This window comes from Panicum virgatum, chromosome 9K (assembly GCF_016808335.1).
Source record: "Panicum virgatum strain AP13 chromosome 9K, P.virgatum_v5, whole genome shotgun sequence".
Taxonomy (NCBI): domain Eukaryota; kingdom Viridiplantae; phylum Streptophyta; class Magnoliopsida; order Poales; family Poaceae; genus Panicum; species Panicum virgatum.
In genome coordinates, this window is record NC_053144.1 from 48,983,592 (window position 1) to 49,002,286 (window position 18,695).

Genomic DNA, 18,695 nt, shown 5'->3' on the forward strand with positions numbered 1-18,695 from the left:
AAGATTGAGTATCATCTTTGTTCCATTTCTTACTCTATGTGGCAAAGAGATTAAGCAGTCTCAATATCCGTGAGAGGTGGAACAGTTCGAACCGAATTTCAATCATTGCAAGGTAAACCTAACACACATGCTTCGAGCACCGTTGGGTCACTTCCAAACAACCGTTGGCTTCTCATTCCGGTTCATGGATCAGTGCCACTCTCCCCGACTGTAACACCCGGTTTATAAAAAGCCATAAACCGAGCAATCATATACGTGCCAGGATCAAGTCACACGTATATACAACAGAATGAACAATATATCACAGCACATATCACGTAAAAAGATATAATAAAGCGAGTACGAATGTTATTTATTGCATTAATGACAAAATGTCTGATACAGAGTATGCGGAAGCGTAATACATAAATGATAACTCTCGTCGGAAGTTGAGCAGGGCGCCACATGGACGTCGACTGGGAGACGAACGCCTAGAAGTCCTCGTAGTCCTGGTAGCGCTGAGCGAACTCCCTTGGAGATGACATGACCGAAGAATGGAACCTCGTCAATCCAGAACTCGCACTTGCTGAACTTAGCATACAGCTGATGCTCCCTCAATCTCTGCAACACGAGCCTCAGATGCTCTTCATGCTCTTCCTCTGTTTTGGAGAAGATTAGAATATCATCAATGAAGATAACCACGAAGACATCCAGATAATCCATGAAAACCATATTCATCAAGTGCATGAAGAAAGCCGGGGCATTAGTCAAGCCAAAAGACACGACTACTCATACAGCCCGTACTTGCAGGTGAATGCCGTCTTCGGAATATCCCCAGGACGGATCCTCAGCTGAAAATAACCCGAACGCAGATCAATCTTCGAGAATATACGAGCACCTCGAAGCAGATCAAAGAGATCCTCAATACGGGGCAGTGGATGCTTGTTCTTGATAGTAACTGCATTCAGCTCCCGATAATCGACACATATTCTCTTCGAGCCATCCTTCTTATCTACTAGCAATAATGGAAAAGCCCAAGGAGAGAAGCTGCGACGGATATAGCCCTTGGTTAGCAACTCATCAATAGTCTTCTTAACTTCCTCATGCTCTATAGGTGCCATGTGGTAGGGCCGCTTTGCAATAGGAGCAGTGCCAGGCAAGAGATCAATAGAAAACTCGATGTCGCGTTCAGGCGGCATACCTGGCAAATCATCCGGAAAGACATCCGGGAATTCAGACACCACGCGAATACCGTCCGTGGGTCTAGCCTCCATCTGATGAAGAAATCCCGATGGCTCTGAAGCACTGACTGTCACCTCTTGGCCATCAGATGCTGACAAGTGCACTGTCCGCTGAGCACAATCAATACGGACTCCCCATCTGGTAAGGGTCTCCATGCCCAAAATCACATCTATCCCCGAGGAATCAATGACGATCAAACCAGTGCGGAATTCTGCCCCCCTTATGACAATACTAATTCTGGAGCATATAGAACATGTGTGTATCTGGCCCCCAGGTGAGGTAACTACCATAGCTGTCCTCGTACAAGAAACCGGTATACCATGCTTCTCGGCAAATGACTTGGAAATGAAAGAATGAGTAGCACCGGTATCGAAAAGCACTGTAGCGGGGTGAGAGTTGACCATGAACGTACCGATAACCACGTTAGGAGCCTCGGCCGCTGACTCGGCCGTCACGTGGTTCACCCGACCCTGTGCTGGCGCCCTGGGCTGAGCAGGGCGCCCCTGCTGTCCCGCCTGCGCCTTCCGGGGGCAAGAGTTGGCGTAGTGCCCCGGCTGGCCGCAGTGATAGCACACGCGAGGAGTTGCTGGAGCCTGCTGTCCGGCAGGAGGAGCTGCCTGCCGTGGAGCCTGCGGTGCTGGCAGAGCTGGTGGAGTGGCGCGAGCCGGAGGTGCCGGTAACCTCGGGCCCTGACCTGCCTGCTGCTGCTGTCGAGACGGGTACTGCTGCGGCCTCTGCTGGAACTGCTGGGGAGGCCGGTACTGCTACTGCTGGTACTGCTGGGGCGGCTGGAGGCGAGGACGGGTGTTGCTGCCGGAAGCAACGGGAACAATCTTCCTCTTCTTGTCCTCCATCTCCAGGTGCTTGTACTCCGTGTTGAGCGTGCTGTCAACCAGATGGTTGAAGTCGTCGAAGCGGAGGTTGAGCAGCGCGTACTGGAGGTAGTCCTCAAGACCCTCCATGAAGTGCTCCTGCTTCTTGCGGTCATCCGCAACCTCGGCAGGGGCGTAGCGAGCAAGCTGCAGAAAATGATCACGATACTCCGTGACCGTCATAGTCCCCTGAAGTGATAAAGACAGATATATATATCGAAGGATTAATTCATGACTCAGAAAGATAGAACAAGGGGGTATTAGCTCAAAAGGAAATGCTGAATGGTTATATCTGAGATTACCTGCTTCAGTGCAAGGAACTCCTTCTGCTTCATCTTCATAACGCCCGCGGGGACGTTGTGGCTGCGAAACCGCTCCCGGAACTGGAGCCAGGTGAGAGCCTCGTGGTCCTGAACTGGGTGGGACTCCCACCAGTCCAAAGCTGCCCCTCGCAGCTGTCCTGCTGCGTACAAGACTCGCTCCCGATCATCGCACTGGGCGATGTCCAGCTGGCGCTCCACTGCACGGAGCCAGTCGTCAGCCTGAAGAGGGTCGGACGTGTGAGAGAACGTCGGTGGGTGACCCCTCAGGAACTCAGCACGCCTGTCATGGGTCTGCGGCGGTGGAGGAGGCGGAGGCTGAGTGTGAGCCTGCTGAAGTGCCTGAATAGTGTTGTTCAGGGTAGCCATCATCTGCATCTGGAGCTGGAAGTACTGCTCCGGGTCAGAGGCGGAGGCATCGGGATCCCAGTACTCTGGTTGTTCTGCCCCTGCTGGTCAGAACCACGCCTGGTGTTCACCATCTGATTTTGGACAAAAAATTTCATGAGTAAGGATATTGCAGAAATAAATTCAGATGGATACGATATTTTCTGCAAGAAAGACTTAGACATGATAAAGTAGACAGGATATAGTGGACGGTTTTACCCCCAACGATCTAACTCATTTTATTAATTAATTAACTTTAACTTAATACTGATTTTATTAAACAAAATTTAACTACTAAACTATGCAATCATTCAAAAATCCAAATCAAACATGTAGCATAATAACAAGCATACAAATTTCACAACTTAGCCGGGTTTAACATACGACTCGACTAACACATCGCATCGTAGAACGTGCTATTGTATTATTATAAAGGGGTCATCTAGCTTATACCTATGATGGTCAGACAACTTACTCTAGGCCAGAATCTACAAAAACTATTCTATAGAGAGAAATCAAGGCAAGACGAGTAAGAATCTTGGAATTCAAGGAGTATAATAGCAAAATAGTTTCAGCAGACAAGGCTGAGAGAGAAGAAGACTTAAAACTCGACCAGTTCTATCTGGGCTTTCGTCCTACAGTCGATATAGCTCTGATACCACTATGTAACACTGTTATCGCCAGAATTTGACCAGAATTGATAGGCCAAATGTCAGAAGAAGCCCACGGTAAAGGAGTCCACTTAGCCAGGCTTATATCATAAGTTTGGCCAAATACAATGATAATTGGGCACTCAAGGGTCAAGCTGAGATGGGTCACGGGCCTAATCCATATTGAAGCCCAGTCTATTCGCGAGGCTAGTTAGGACTGCAGGAAGAGACCACATAAAAATAGACGCCCAGGCCACATATGGACTCCGTTTTGGACGTTCTAGATATGCATGGAAAGCTAAGGAGATAAGCTTCCAATACAACTGGAATCACGTCCAGATTCGCTCGGAGTTGACGGGAACTGCCGAAACAATAGGACGACCAGAATCTGCCACAATTATACGGCATGTTTCGGCTGATATTTGGAAGGTTCATGAAGATCTGGACCGGTGGAGGGAAGAGTCCAGATCATGTTCTTCGAGTCTTTATTGAGTTGTAATCTATCTCTAGTCTTCGTTTAGGAAAGAGTTTAGAGGTTGCCTTGCACGGCAAGAAGTCTCCGGACTATAAATATGTACCCTATGACATTTGTAAAGGGAGAACGTCATCACGTCTCACAAACAACAACTCTCGGTGCATCGCCATCCCTAATCTCAGGGTTTCATCCAAGTAAGTGCCATGCTGCCCTGATCGCTTCTCGCGATCAGGGCAGCGTTGTTCTTACCTTTACCTTGGTATTACTCGTACTGAAGCATTTTTTATGGCGAGTAGTACTAGTTATCTCGATGTTCGTAGCATGGTTTTTAGTAGATCTATTGAGCTTTGTTGCTTATCATCTACGAACATCATGTTGTCTTTATGCGATTATGTCATCATCTTATACAAGCTCTTGTTGCATAGAGTTAGCTGTGTAAAGGCAACACCCTGCTTCTTTTATGTTTGTTAGATCTAATCTGTTATGGTTTGGTCTTATTCTTAAGAGTTGGCGTAATATCTGCTAGGTTAGGCCTTGCAAACGGGTTGGATGATCCGGTGGCGTGTTAGATGCTCTGCTCTAGTCTTAACAGGGAATTGATCCGGGAATCGGCTCTTGCTAGTTCTTAGGCCTCTGTTTTGGTTATGGTTTAGTTATTTGTTACGTTTATTAGGCCCAATCACGTGTAGGATATTCCGATCTAGCAGTGAAGCTTTTACCGTCATGGATTAGATTAATTAGATTTAATTGAAGCGGCTTTACACTCATTTGCTTTATTTATCGATATCCGGATAAATGCAGATCCAATCTGACACCGGGACTCAATCGGCTCTTTAAAGCCGATGCAAGAGTCGTTCCGGGGAGCCGACCACGGCTCAGACATATGTTTCCACGTGTTTGTGTATGCATGCAAATCAATGCAAGCACGTTCGCACCTTCCTGATTGGGTATAGGTCAGGTGGCACGCCCTGCGTCTTCACAAGCCGTGGCGTGTGCTGGAATTGCGGGCCGTCGAGGAGGGAGCAGTGCCGGCCAGCGCCCGGCAATCTTCGTGTTGCCTGTCGCTGCTCGCCGGTGGGTTTCGACCGACAACAAACACCCGGTTTATAAAAGGACATAAACCGAGCAATCATATACGTGCCAGGATCAAGTCACACGTATATACAACAGAATGAACAGTATATCACAGCACATACCACGTAAAAAGATATAATAAAGCGAATACGAATGTTATTTATTACAATAATGACAAAATGTCTGATACAGAGTATGCGGAAGCGTAATACATAAACGATAACTCTCGTCGGAAGCGGAGCAGGGCGCCACAGGGACGTCGACTGGGAGACGAACGCCTAGAAGTCCTCGTACTCCTGGTAGCTCCGAGTGAACTCCCTCGTGTCGGCAAGAACTGAGCAGCAGTAGAGTATCCCCAAGGGGAAAAAGAGTAGAGTAGGTAAGAGTGAGTACACAACTTGTACTCAACAAGTATAACACAAACTATGAGGCTCCAAGGTTGGCTGACTCAACTGCATAAGCTTTTAATCTTGGCAAAATTTTATTAAAACTAATTACTACAAGTTGATGAATTACCATAAACCCAGTTACATAATAATTAATCAAAATTAATCATGTTATTACTGAGAACCATACCAAACCAAGCCACCCGGGGAAACCTGCCTCGTCAAAGGAAGATAACCCCACTAATCAAAAGGAGGATCTGGGCCGCTCATGACCGTGAGCACGGCTAGTATACCAGTTTTCCACTCTGCAGAGGTTGCACATCTTTACCCACAAGTTGTGAGCTACGCTAGTTGTTCATCACACTTCCTTAGGTGAGATGGCTAGCAAACTCACTACAAGGCCTTTACAAAGAATCTCGTTGGTAAGGAGTAACCGCGAGGGTTGGATCGACGACTATGGAGCAAGTCTAGTGGCCGTCAAGAATACCACAGACGAGGCCACTCCAAACCAAAAAGATATAAACATACATGCAAACAAAGGCTAACACTAAGAAACAGTACAACAATACATGAAAACAGCAAACAAAACCATGCTAGAACTATTCTACGCGTTACAACGATTGGGACGGTCTTGGCGTAATAATTAGGTCTTTTTGGTTTGGAGTAACTTACCTGCGGGGCAAGGGTGGTAAGCTTCTATGGCCCTCGTACTGAGTGGCCTTGTCTGTGGTATTATTGACGCCCACTAGACCTGCTCCATAGTCATCGATCCAACCCTCGCGGTTACTCCTTACCAACGAGATTCTTTGTAAAGGCCTCGTAGTAAGTTTGCTAGCCATCTCACCTACGGAAGTGTGATGAACAACTAGGGTAGCTCATGACTTGTGGGTAAAGATGTGCAACCTCTGCAGAGTGTAAAACTGGTATACTAGCCGTGCTCACGATCATAAGCGGCCCAGATCCTCCTTTTGATTAGTGGGGTTATCTTCCTTTGACGAGGCAGGTTTCCCCGGTGGCTTGGTTTGGTATGGTTCTCAGTAGTAACATGATTAATTTTGATTAATTATTATGTAACTGGGTTTATGGTAATTCATCAACTTGTAATAATTAGTTTTAATAAAATTTTGCCAAGATTAAAAGCTTATGCAGTTGAGTCAGCCAACCTTGGAGCCTCATAGTTTGTATTATACTTGTTGAGTATAAGTTGTGTACTCACTCTTGCATACTCTACTCTTTTTCCCCTTGGGGATACTCTACTGCTGCTCAGTTCCTGCCGACGCGAGTGAGTTCACCCGGAGCTACCAGGAGTACAAGGACTTCTAGGCATTCGTCTCCCAGTCGACGTCCCTGTGGCGCCCTGCTCAGCTTCCGACAAGAGTTATCGTTTATGTATTACGCTTCCGCATTCTCTGTATCAGACATTTTGTCATTATTGTAATAAATAACATTCGTATTCATTTTATTATATCTCTTTACGTGATATGTGCTGTGATATACTGTTTATTCTGCTGTATATACGTGTGACTTGATCCTGGCACGTATATAATTGCTCGGTTTATGTCCTTTTATAAACCGGGTGTTACACCGACTATAGGGCCCCAACTTCATCCCTCATAGTCGTAATCGTAGTGCTACTTAACATAACTTTCAACATAAATTATCATTCCTATGCCTAAGAGAGAGTGGGGGGTATGTCCATTTTCTGGGCCGATCAGTTACTAGGCTTGCCGCGTACCATATTTACGGCATGTGGCTAGTACTTTCAAACGCTTAATCAACACTACCACACACTGCGGCCTTATCAATTTCATCAACACAGATGGATTTCAATATGAAGCTTGTAACCAAATCCGTCCATGATCCTTATAGTGATTGCAGGAAGTAAACAATCAACGCCTATAAGCTCGCGAGTGACAGTCAATCACTCAACTTTTACCAGTTCTATTAGCATAGCATCTATTCGAACTCTGTTTCTAGTGTTCAAACAATAGGTACTTAGAATTATGCATCTAAAGTTTTCAATCAACTCCAATAATTTAAATGCACAAGTAATTAAATTACATAATTTAAAATACTGGGATTATGCACCGGGGCTTGCCTGTAGTAGTGTCTATAAAGTCAGGGGACTTTGGTTCTTCCGAATCAGAGTTCGGGGCTTCAATTAATTCAACAACGTCGGTCGGAGTTTTGGAGAAATCCCCGTCTGTTTCCTGGATGAGCTCGTATGTTCCGTTGACTAACGATGTTGTTTCTATATGCAATGCAATAATTGGAATTTAGTGAAGTGCTTGAGTATAGCTTTCCTTCACTAAAGAGTTGAAAACCAATAAAGTAAACATTTAATATTAAACTTAAAAATTTTATTTTACTGGGCAATTGTTTATAAAGTAAAAGTAAATGCAATAAACTCCATAAAAGAATATGGAAAATGGGTTTTTATTTCAACAAAACAATCCATAAGAAATTATGTAAATAATTCCTTATAGACACAAATTAAAATAAAGGAAGAAAATTTTGAAAGCAAAAGTTATAGTTTACTAATGGGTGTAGAAATTTTTTTGTAAAGTTCGACATGCTTTGAGGAGGATATAGCTCAAAGCTCACAAGCAAAAGAATTTTTGAACATTAAATACAAACAAAAAGAGCTATTAGCTAATTCTATTTTTAAAATTAGTTACACAAGAAAACATTTCAAACTCTTCACACTAGATGATAAATCTAATTAAAAGAAATACAACAAAAATAATTTCACATTTTTTTATTTTTCTACATTTTTCTAGGAATTTTCAAAGTTTATTTGAAAAAGAAATAAAAGAAAAATATCTTTTTGCAAACAGGTCCCTGGAAGTATTTCAATTCAAGCAATCAGGTCCTTGACTGATTGGGGAAGAATAGAGGGTGGCGCGGCCGGATTCCGGCGAGGTGGCTCGCCGGCGGCGAGAGGAAAATGGACAGAGAGCGAGAGGAGGTCATGGCGCACCTATTGATGTACTTGGATAGGGTTTGGGATGCCCTGAGATGACTCGTTGGTGAGGAGCAGGGCGCGGCGGTGAAGGTGAGCGGTGGCGCAGGTGTTCCGGCGAGTGATTGGCGGGGATGAAGGGCTGGTGAGCTTTATGGAGTCACAGTAAAGCTTGCTAGGGGGTCAGGGTGGCCGAGGAAGTACGGTGGCGACGGATTGACGGCGGACTGGGGTCGCCGGAGTTGGAAGTAGGGGCGGCGGTGGTGTACACCGGCAGTAATGCCCGGTCGGGGCTACTTATAGTCTAGAAAGGAGAAGGATGAGCTAGAGTAGGCGTACAGAGGACGAATTTGATTGGAGAGCGAAATCGGCGGCGGCGGGAGTGATCTAGCGGCGGTCGTGGCACGCGGAGGAGCTCGCGGAGCGGCGTGGCGTGAGGCGAGCAGGCCAGCAAGAGGCGGTTCGGAGGCGGCGGGATCTCACGTGTGATGTGTGGAGGCGGTGATATGGTCTGGGAAGGCAATCCCGGCAGCGGTCGGGCTCACCGGACAGGGAACCAGGGGCGGCGCTAGGCGGTTGCGGCGTGGCAAGGGAAGAGAGAGCCAGCAGAGGGGTGGAGTGGGGTCCAAAGGAGCCAGAGAGGATCAGCGGCACGGCGCGAGCGCCAAACCGCGGCGGGGAACTGGCGACGGCGGAGGAGAAGAGTCCGGCGATGCTGGAGGTAGAAGAAAAGGATTTGGGGACTTGTTTGTACAAATAGAAAAGTTCAGGGGGCTATCTGAAAACTAAAATTTGCCATTGATCTAGGGCTCAAATGAAAAAGTGCCCAAAATAAAAGTTGTTCAGTTTTTCAAGACTTACAACTTTCATGTTGTGCAAATTTTCACTAGATCAAAAAATTTTGAAATATTTTCAAAAGTTCAAATAAACTCTATTTAAAGAAGGAAAAAATATTTTTTGATTGCAAATTCATCACAATTTTGGACTTAAATGCAATAAAGCTGCCAAAATCATGATTACTTGCATTTTACAAGAAAACCCTTCAAAATTTTGAGATTACTCCCTAAGTTAAAACTTTTTTGCAAAAAGGGGCTAGTAATTTTGCATAATTATAATTATGCCCTTAATTTGCACTGAAATTTTTTGACTAACAAACAAAGATAAACACACAATTTCACACAACATCTTATGTTCTAACTGCTAGACACCTGAGGTGTCACAGTATATGGACTTGTTGGACATTAGTTCATCTAACTGCAGAGCATTCCGAATACATTCGACATTCCTCCCTCCCAGCATTGTGGTGCGTGCGTTTTTTTTTTAAAGAATTTGTAGTGTGTGCGTGTAACTGGAAACATATGGGACGGCAGCTGTTGAGATCTTTGCTTAGTAGAAGCCCAAACAGGAAGCATAAACAGAGTGTAAATGGCAATGAGAATGAACAATTGATTCTCTAGTAAATAACCAGAAAATCCAACCCATTACAAAGTGGAGGGGAGGGGCTATTTATACCCAAGACAACAGTTGTGCTATCTCTAAAATGCCCCTTCCCAACTCATTTACAGCTCATTTGTTGCCGGTTTTACAATATTTACACAAGGTGAGAGTGTACAAATCGGACCTTCTCACGTGTTCACGTTTCTCACACACGCACACAAAGGTTTTACAGTATTTACACGCGCTTACACGAAGGTTTCATGGTCTTTATACACACTTCAGGCCCTGTTCGGCTGCGCTGATCTTTTTTTGGCTGATTTACGGTAGCTACAGTACCAATGTAGCTACAGTACTAGTACAGTATGTGCTCACACGCGTAATCAAGTTTATATCACGTGTAGTTGCTACAGTAATCAGCCGATGCAGTAACCAGCCGCTACAGTTTACATCCTCTCACAAAAACCAGCTGCTACAGTACAGCCGGGGCAAAACCACCAGCCGAACAGGCTGTCAGACGTGGACCTCCGCGTGTGGCGATCCACAAGCTGCTGCCTTCGGCGAGCCATTCTATCTCCTTCGGTTCTGGAGTCTTCTCAGGTGATGTCGCACTTCTGCTCATCCGAAGGTGTCCCTTTAAGCGCACACCGAAGTCACAGGTCCCCTGTGACCTTCGAATCCTTCGGACGAGGAAGTCCTTCGTCATGAACCGCAACCCCACAGATAGACCAGAAGATGTTTTTTTGGTGCCGGGGCCAACCTTCGGGATGCTTATTTGAAGGTCCAATCCCTAATAGTAGCCCCTCGAGGGCGAGGTCTGAAGCCGACGGTCCGAACCCACAAAGTTAGTAAAGATTGCCACGAAGTTAGTAGAGATTGCGTGTACCCTTCGGGAAGCTCCCAAGGGAAAAACGTCTCCCGAATCGTTGGCTGTAGGGGGCGGTTCTGTGTGCGTATGTTACAATTATTATTAATTTTTGCTGCAGATAGTGTTTTGCTCATGTTATGTATACTGCCTTTTCATGTTGCACTCAAAATAATGGAACGCTATAGGACATCGTCCGATGCCAACGTCCGGGCACTAGTTGGGGGCTTGGGGCTCGTTGAGCCATCGGTGAGAGATGAATATGAGCATATCCTCGTCGACGTCACAAGCTCCCCAGCAATAGATAAGGACCCAGGGCGGAGATAGGATTGAAATGATCCCGATGCACTCTCTATTGCGAAGAACAAAATTGAAATAATTTATAAATTTGAATCAAGTACCAGAAATTTGATTTTCACCATGGCGCATGTGCACCAGGAAAAGTGAACGGCTTCGCCCTTGTAAAGACTAGAGACCCAAAGCATTCCCTTTTATATCTTTTTTGTACAGTTGGAGCTTTGACTTGAGCATTGATCTCGACATATAAATCTATTAAACAGTGTTCCAAATCTATTGTACAGCAGGAACACGTAGAATTCCGAGAAATGATTTATAGCCAAAATCCACCAATCTTACATTAAAAAAAAGATGCTGCTTTCATCATTCCTGAGCCTAAAAGTCAGCAACTGGAAAGAAATAGACAGCAATTACGAATCATAACAAGTATACTTTTTTTTTGAAGCCATCTGGCGCCCTTTATTGATCTTCAAAAAGCATTACATCGTTCACCAAACTTGCTAGAATAAAGCTAGGGGGTTCATCGACCCAATTACAAGATAATTTTGATTGAATAGCTACTCTCGCTATTTCATGAGCTACTTTGTTAAACTCTCTGTTACAATGCTCAATTGAAATACTTGTGAATTCTTGCCATAACTGAACACATTCTTCGTATATTGCAGCACTCGATGTTGCAGAGAAACCCCCTTGTTTCATTGTTTCAACCACCTCCGAACAATCTGACTGTATCAAGAGTTTACTGCATCCAATCTGCTGTGCCAAGATGATCCCCTCCCTGAGTGCCAATGTCTCGGCCATAGGAGCATCCAGAATATTTTCAAAGAATCTAGCACCAGCAATCACAAAAGATCCAGTATGGTCTCTGATTACAGCTCCCGTACTTCCCATTCCTCTATCAGGGTTGTAGCTTGCATCCACATTCAGCATTAAGAAATCCTCAGGAGGCTTCTTCCACCCCACCCTTACTTTTGTCGAGGCACTTGCCTTCTGATAATTCATAGTAAGCGTGACAATTGACATGGCCGATCTTGTCGGACTTTGAACAGTGTTCTCATGAACCATCATCCGGCGCTCCCACCATAGGTACCAGCTACCAGTTAGGATTAGTTCTGCAAGATCAACTTTATTCAGATGTGCCAACTTCTTTGGATATCTTATAACTTCAGCTAAAATTACTGATCCTGATCGATCCACCTGCAACAGTCTATGTACTTCATCTGAAATTCCCAGTAATCGCCATATTTCCTTTGCTCTGTTACAAGAGAATAAGAGGTGTTTAATATCTTCACACCCTTCCTGGCAGACTGGACAACTACTCACGTTGCCAATGTGCCGATTTGCCAAAATCCCTCTGCAAGGCAGCAAGCCGTGCAGCACCCTCCACCCAAATATTTTGATTTTTGCAGGTACTTTCAACTTCCATAAATTCGCCCATACTCTTTCATCTCCCGCACTCCCAGCTTGCTGAATCAACTCGTTGGCTCCAAACTTATGTAGCCATTGGGTGTGATAAGCTGATCCCACCGAAAAATACCTATTTCGGTTATAATGCCAAGCTACCCCATCTTCTCTTCCTTGCACAAGTGGGATCTGCAGAATCCTATGAACATCCACTGACCAGAATATATCCTTTATCAAATCTTCATCCCATCTTCCTGTGATTGGATTAATAAACTCATCCACGGTTGAAAGTAAATTCTGCCCCCTTGGTGTTAGTATCTTCAAGTTGTGGCTCGCTGGGATCCACTTGTCCTCCCAAATGTTAATCTGTGAACCATCACCCACACGTCAAATATAACCTACGTCAAATATAACCTTTTTTTAAAACATTACAACCCTGCTAATATACTTTGCCAAGTGTACGAACTACCACTTTTTTTGCTTCGCATTCAAGAGTTTCCCATCAGGGTAGTATCATAACAAGTATACTTAAGCTTATTTACTAAGCACCTCGCTTAACTCGATCGAGCCAACACCGTATATTACACCGCACACGCGTTGACGCTGATCGCCACGCCGAGTCAGTTTCTCTCCCGTTCCTTCTGCCTCGTCTCCCGTCGCCAGCGGCCGGCCATGGCGAACGACGGCTCGCCGAGCGGGCGCGGCGGCAGGGGGTGCGGTACGCCCACGCGCGTCGACCTCCTGGCCCTCCTCCTCGCCGCGGTGCTCTGCTCCGCGTCCTACTGCCTGGGGTTATGGCAGAACAGCCGTGGCGCAGCGGGCAGCAGGGTCCTGGCCCTGGGCCTGGCCGCGGCCGTCCCCGTCGGCGCGACGCCGTCATGCGCGGGAGACTCCGACGAGCCGCTCGACTTCGAGGCGCACCACAACGCCGAGGACGCCGGGCTATCCGTGTCGGCGACGGCGGCGAGCACGGGAGCACGCCGGGCGCTGCGCGGCGCCGCGACCGGCAGAACTGGGTACCGCGGCGCGGCCTCGGCGGCGCGCGTCGTCGGCGGCAGCGGCCTCCGGTTCGCGGACGCCGGCGCCGTCGGCGGGTAGGCCGATGCCGTGCGTCCAGCAGGGCCGCCGGGGCCCCGGTGCGCGCCGCTCTGGACGTCGTACGGTCGGAGCCGCTCTCGGGTCCTCGCGATCCCAAATTCCCAATGCATGGTCGCCTGTTCTGTTCAGGGATTGTGAATTTACATTCGAGTCCCTTTTTTATGTGCTGTTTAGAGTTTGATATGATCTTGGGGGTCTGTGAGAAAATTTCCCCTGCAGTTGCAGCGACAGTGACTCGTTGGAATTTTAGTTGATCTAACCCGAGGAGCGTTCCCGATTTTTTATTTTAGTGTGGTGGGTGCTTGTATTGTAGCCGGACGGCAGCTCTGCACTTTAGTGGGCGACCAAATCAAGAAAGCGCTAGAAAGCCAGGAGAAGCAGTGACGTGGTCCGCCAAGAGACTTCTGAATTCTAAGTTGTCACATTTTATTTTAAAATATTATGACATTTTTGTTGTACCAAATGGTGAAAAGGAGTAGAAGAGACAAAGATTAGCGCCAAAACCACCACTGTATGCGCTTTGCAATTGCAGGGGCGCTTGTGCGGTAACATGTCATTTTCAGTTCGGATTCAGAGTTTAGAGGAAAAGCTGCAGACGGCGGTGCAAGAGTGGCCAATGCGTTGTTAAAAAAAAAATGTGGCCAATGCGTGCGTCAGTGGTGTTTCCCCTCGGTAAGTAGCCTTTTTTTTTTCTTTTTTTTCCTTGGAATCGGTCGCCCTCCCCCCTCCAGTAGCGAAACAATGGCGTGTGCCAATAACGATTCCTGAAAGACGGCGATGGATTTTGGCAGGCGGCGACTTCCGTCTGACAGTGTTCTCGTCCTGATGGCGAAGCAGGAGCGCGGAGGCTCCTGTGCCAACACTGCGGCGTCCTCGCCTCCTCCGGCTAGGCGGTCGACCGGTCGTCCGGCTATCTCTGTAACCATGGTCTGAGTCCGGTAACTGCCAGTGTTCAACAATTAGTTTTTTTCTTTTTGAGAGAGAGGGATCAACAAGTTTTTTTTTTGAGAATTAATCAACAAGTTGCTGAGACCAATAGGCGAAGCGAAACAGTTGAGCCCACATTTCTCCTTGCTGGGCCCTTGGCCTTTGGTCTGTGGGCTTCCTCCACGTCCGCCATGTCTGCACCCAACCCAAGCGTTTTTTTATTTTTTTATTTTTTTAAAAAAAATTTACAGAAATATATTTTTGGTTTTAGTTTTTACAGTTCTGTACCCCTGCCGCCCGGCAGGGGGGCGGCAGGGGGCCTACCGCCCGGCAGTGAGGCGGTAGGGACCTATATGTAAATAAAAATAAATTTATTTTGCGCAGAGGTCCTTGGAGGGAGCCTGCCGCCCCCATGCCGGGCGGCAGGCCCCTGCCGCCCCATCAGTTGGCGGCAGGGGGCCTGCCGCCCGACAAGGGGGCGGCAGGCTCCCTCCTCAAATATAAAACTCCACCCCTTCCCTCTGCGTCCTCATTTTCTGCCCACGAGATCCAGAGAGGGGAGAGGGAGGTAAAAAAACCGGCGAAGCCCTGCAGAATTTTGGATCCGAACCGCAGGTAACCAATATTTCTCAATTTTGTCATTCCATATTTTTTTGTATGTTTAATTTTATGATTAGTATTTTTTTATTATTGTAAGCACTTATGGTTCGGATTAGTGGTTATAATTGAAGGCATAGTATATTTGTAGATATTAGATTAATTAAAATGAAGTCTTTGCATGGCCAGATATGTCGAGCAAAGTGGCATTTCAAGTTCATTACAGTGACTTCTATAGAATTACTCATGATTTCTATGGAGTAAATCTATCAGCATTGGAAAGAAGACAGTGCAGTCTAGATAAACCCCTAGAGAGGAGTTTTGAGTCCATACGGAAATGTCTTCACAAGATGTTCAATGTGAATCCAAAGACCCATTTGCTTACGGTTCATACCTTGACTTCCTGGGAAGCTAATGGGGATTTCTGGGAGTTGACGCATATAAGTAGTACGGAAGAATGACAACATTACATGCACGCAGCTCTTGAAAGTGGTGGCCTCTCGCAATGGTAATTCAGATTAACCAGAAGACCGGTGATTTAGGTGAAAGGTCAACACACACAACATCTGACTGCAATGAAGAGATGGAAGAGGATAAAGAAGAAGAGAACATGCAAGCTCCAGAACCAGAACCAGAACCACAAGGTTTAGCAGATGAAGGCGAGCGGATACCTGGAATTGTGGAGGACATAGAGAAAGAAGACCAGGATGCACAAATAATAGAGCAATGTGGGGACTCATCGGACGATGAGGATGATGAGCGCTTCCCAGTGTTAGGTGAATGGCGTAAAGAGGGTTTTGGTAATCCAGTGGTACAAGATATTAGATGTTCGGAGTTTGAATACATAGTGAATGAGGTCATACAAGGGGCAAAGTATCGTACCATTGATGATGTGAAGGATGCTGTGAAGCTCTGGGCTGTATCTCTGAGGAAGGAATTCAGAGTACTGAAGTCTAGCAGCAAAGAATACGAGGTGAGGTGTGCAGATAGAGACTGTACATGGCGAGTGCATGCATACAAGGGAAAGTTCAAGACACACTGGGAATGTTCAATTGTTACACCACATACTTGTAGATTGACAGGTGTTGTGGGACATCATCGTAATATCACATCAACTTTCGTGGCTAAGAAGATGTATGGGGTGATTCTTGACAAAATGGATTATGAGCCTGCATTGATAATTAGGGACATTGAACAGAATTTCCAGTATGTGATCAGCTATGCAAAGGCTTGGCGGGCTAAACAAAAAGTATTTGAGATGAGGTTTGGCACTTATGAAGCATCATATGACAACCTACCTCGTATGCTTGAAGCTATTGTGCACAGAAATTCTGGAAGTGCTTTTGATACATACAGTGTACCGAGCTTGTTAGGGGGGCCAAGCATTCTGCTGCGAGCTTTCTTCTGCATTGGAGCATGTGTGAGGGCATTCATTTACTGTCTTCCTGTTCTGTGTATTGACGGCACTTTCCTGACAGGGAAATATAAGGGAACAATATTGATGGCAATCGGAATTGATTGCAACAAGCAGATAGTTCCCGTCGCCTTTGCCTTTGTTGAGAATGAGAACACAGAAAGCTGGTACTGGTTTCTTGAACGTCTGAAGACTCACGTTGTTGCTGGAAGGTCTAATGTTTGCCTTATCAGTGATAGGCATGCAGGTCTACTTGCAGCTATAAGGCAGCTCAAAGAAGGTAGTCAATCTTCACCTCCTATATGGCCAGATGTTGTCAATAGGTGGTGTGTGAGGCATATGGCTGCTAACTTTTATGAGCGGTTCAAGAATAAGGATCTGATGAATTTGTTCAAGCGATTGTGCACTCAGAATCAGCAGAAGAAGTTTGATGCTTTGTGGGGTATAATTGATGACATGAGCGCTGAATCGCTTAACAGCCAGGCCTCATCAACCAGCAGGAGACGTTCTACAGATTCATTAGTTGGACATGCTAAGACATTTTCACAGTGGATTGATGGTGCGCCTAAAGAGAAGTGGTCACTTCTGTATGACACAGATGGGAAACATTATGGGATCGAGACGACCAACCATGCTGAATGTTACAATATGGTAATGCGTCGTGTTCGTGGATTTCCTCTTGTTGGCATTCTTGAGTTCATCATGTATGGATGTATAAGGTATTTTCGGGAGCGATACGCATCAGCCGCTCCCTTACTTAATGATCCAGGAGTGCATTTTTGCAGAAGGGTCATTGAGTACATGAAGAAAAAAATTGAAAAGGCTCGATTTCACTCAATCATATCGATGGGCACAAAGGAGCAAAGATTTGAGGTATCATGCAGGGACAGGACCGGACAGGGTGTCCGCAGACAAAGGGTAATTCAACAAGTTTTGATAACCATTGATGGGAGGGTGTTCTGCCGATGTCAGAAGCCAAAGGTGCATCACTTACCATGCTCCCATATCATCGCGGCTTGTTCTGTATCTGGGTTAGATGCTGCATCCTATGTTTCTCAATATTTCACAAAAAAAGCCGCAGCAGAGACTTGGTGTCATGAGATATATGGCATCGGTATTCTAGGCCCATTCACTCAAAAAAATTACCATCCAATGCTCATCCCTGATGTAGCTACGAAGCGGGGCATAGGCCGGCGGCAGACACGTCGGATCCGGAACGGAATGGACGAGTCCGAGGCTGGAAAGAAGAAAAAATGTTGCAACTTGTGTGGAGCGGACGGTCACACTTACAAGAAGTGCCCACAGCTTTCAGTACCCACTGCTGCTGCCGAGGCTGGATCTTCTGGGAATCCGATGGATGGATCGGCTCCACCTACAAGAATTCGCCGCATCTAGTTGTGCACGTAACAGCTTGCAATGTATTTGTGTGTACGAAACTAAGTATATTATGTATTTGTCTCGAATTTGGTTGTAATGAATGAAACCTTCAATGTAATATGTTATGTGGTATTTTGTTTAACGTTCTATTTATATTTCGTTCATTGTATCTTATGTGGTATTGTGTCATAAATATAATCATTACAATTAAACATAGCAAACATATAAGTATTGCAATTAAAGGTACAGGCGTCCCATCACAATTTACATCACAATCTAAAACTGATGTCCATCATAAGTTACAGATCATGTCATGAAATCATCTAAATCGTCATCCCAGTTGACATATGGTGGTGCTGTAGGTGGTGCAGCATTACTTGACGAACCTCTCGACTTTCCTTTTCTCTCTTTTCTGGTTTTAGGTTCATGTACAAGGGGAGGAACATCATGTGTTCGAGGCCATGATTTGGGGGGCATGAAGTCATCCATATCGTCATCCCAGTTAACACAACTAGGTGCTCGAGGTGGTGCTGCATGATTTGACGAACCTCCGGTCATCTGTTCTTGCGGAGGCCGAGAACTATCACCCGAAAATCTTTTACACCTCCTTCGTTTAGTTTGCGGCATAACTCCACCGAAGATACATACCAATTTACGGAAATTTGGTATCGATTTGTTAATCAATTCCGTGTCCTCAGGGTAATCCTAGCATATAATTACACAATAATTTTACTATTTCGTAAATATGGATTACAAATAACGGACGTGATTAGAACTGAATAAGAGTTACCTTAATGTGCATCTCATACACCTCTGGCCGCATCCATATCTTACAATTAGTTTGTAAGAATCCAATAACATAAGGATGATTCGCTAGTTCACATACCCTCATGTATATCTTCCGACGTCAAATCATTAAACTCAACTAATTTGGA

At 45.7% G+C, this 18,695-nt stretch overlaps 1 protein-coding gene across 1 annotated transcript; it reads left to right on the forward strand.

The window, feature by feature from the left end:
• The first annotated feature begins 12,909 nt into the window (after nt 1-12,909).
• LOC120651911 lies at nt 12,910-13,948 on the forward strand. Its single transcript, XM_039929546.1, has one exon. It carries the CDS (start codon nt 13,020-13,022, stop codon nt 13,443-13,445), a length of 426 nt encoding a protein of 141 aa, XP_039785480.1. The 5' UTR covers nt 12,910-13,019; the 3' UTR covers nt 13,446-13,948.
• The last annotated feature ends 4,747 nt before the right edge of the window (nt 13,949-18,695 follow it).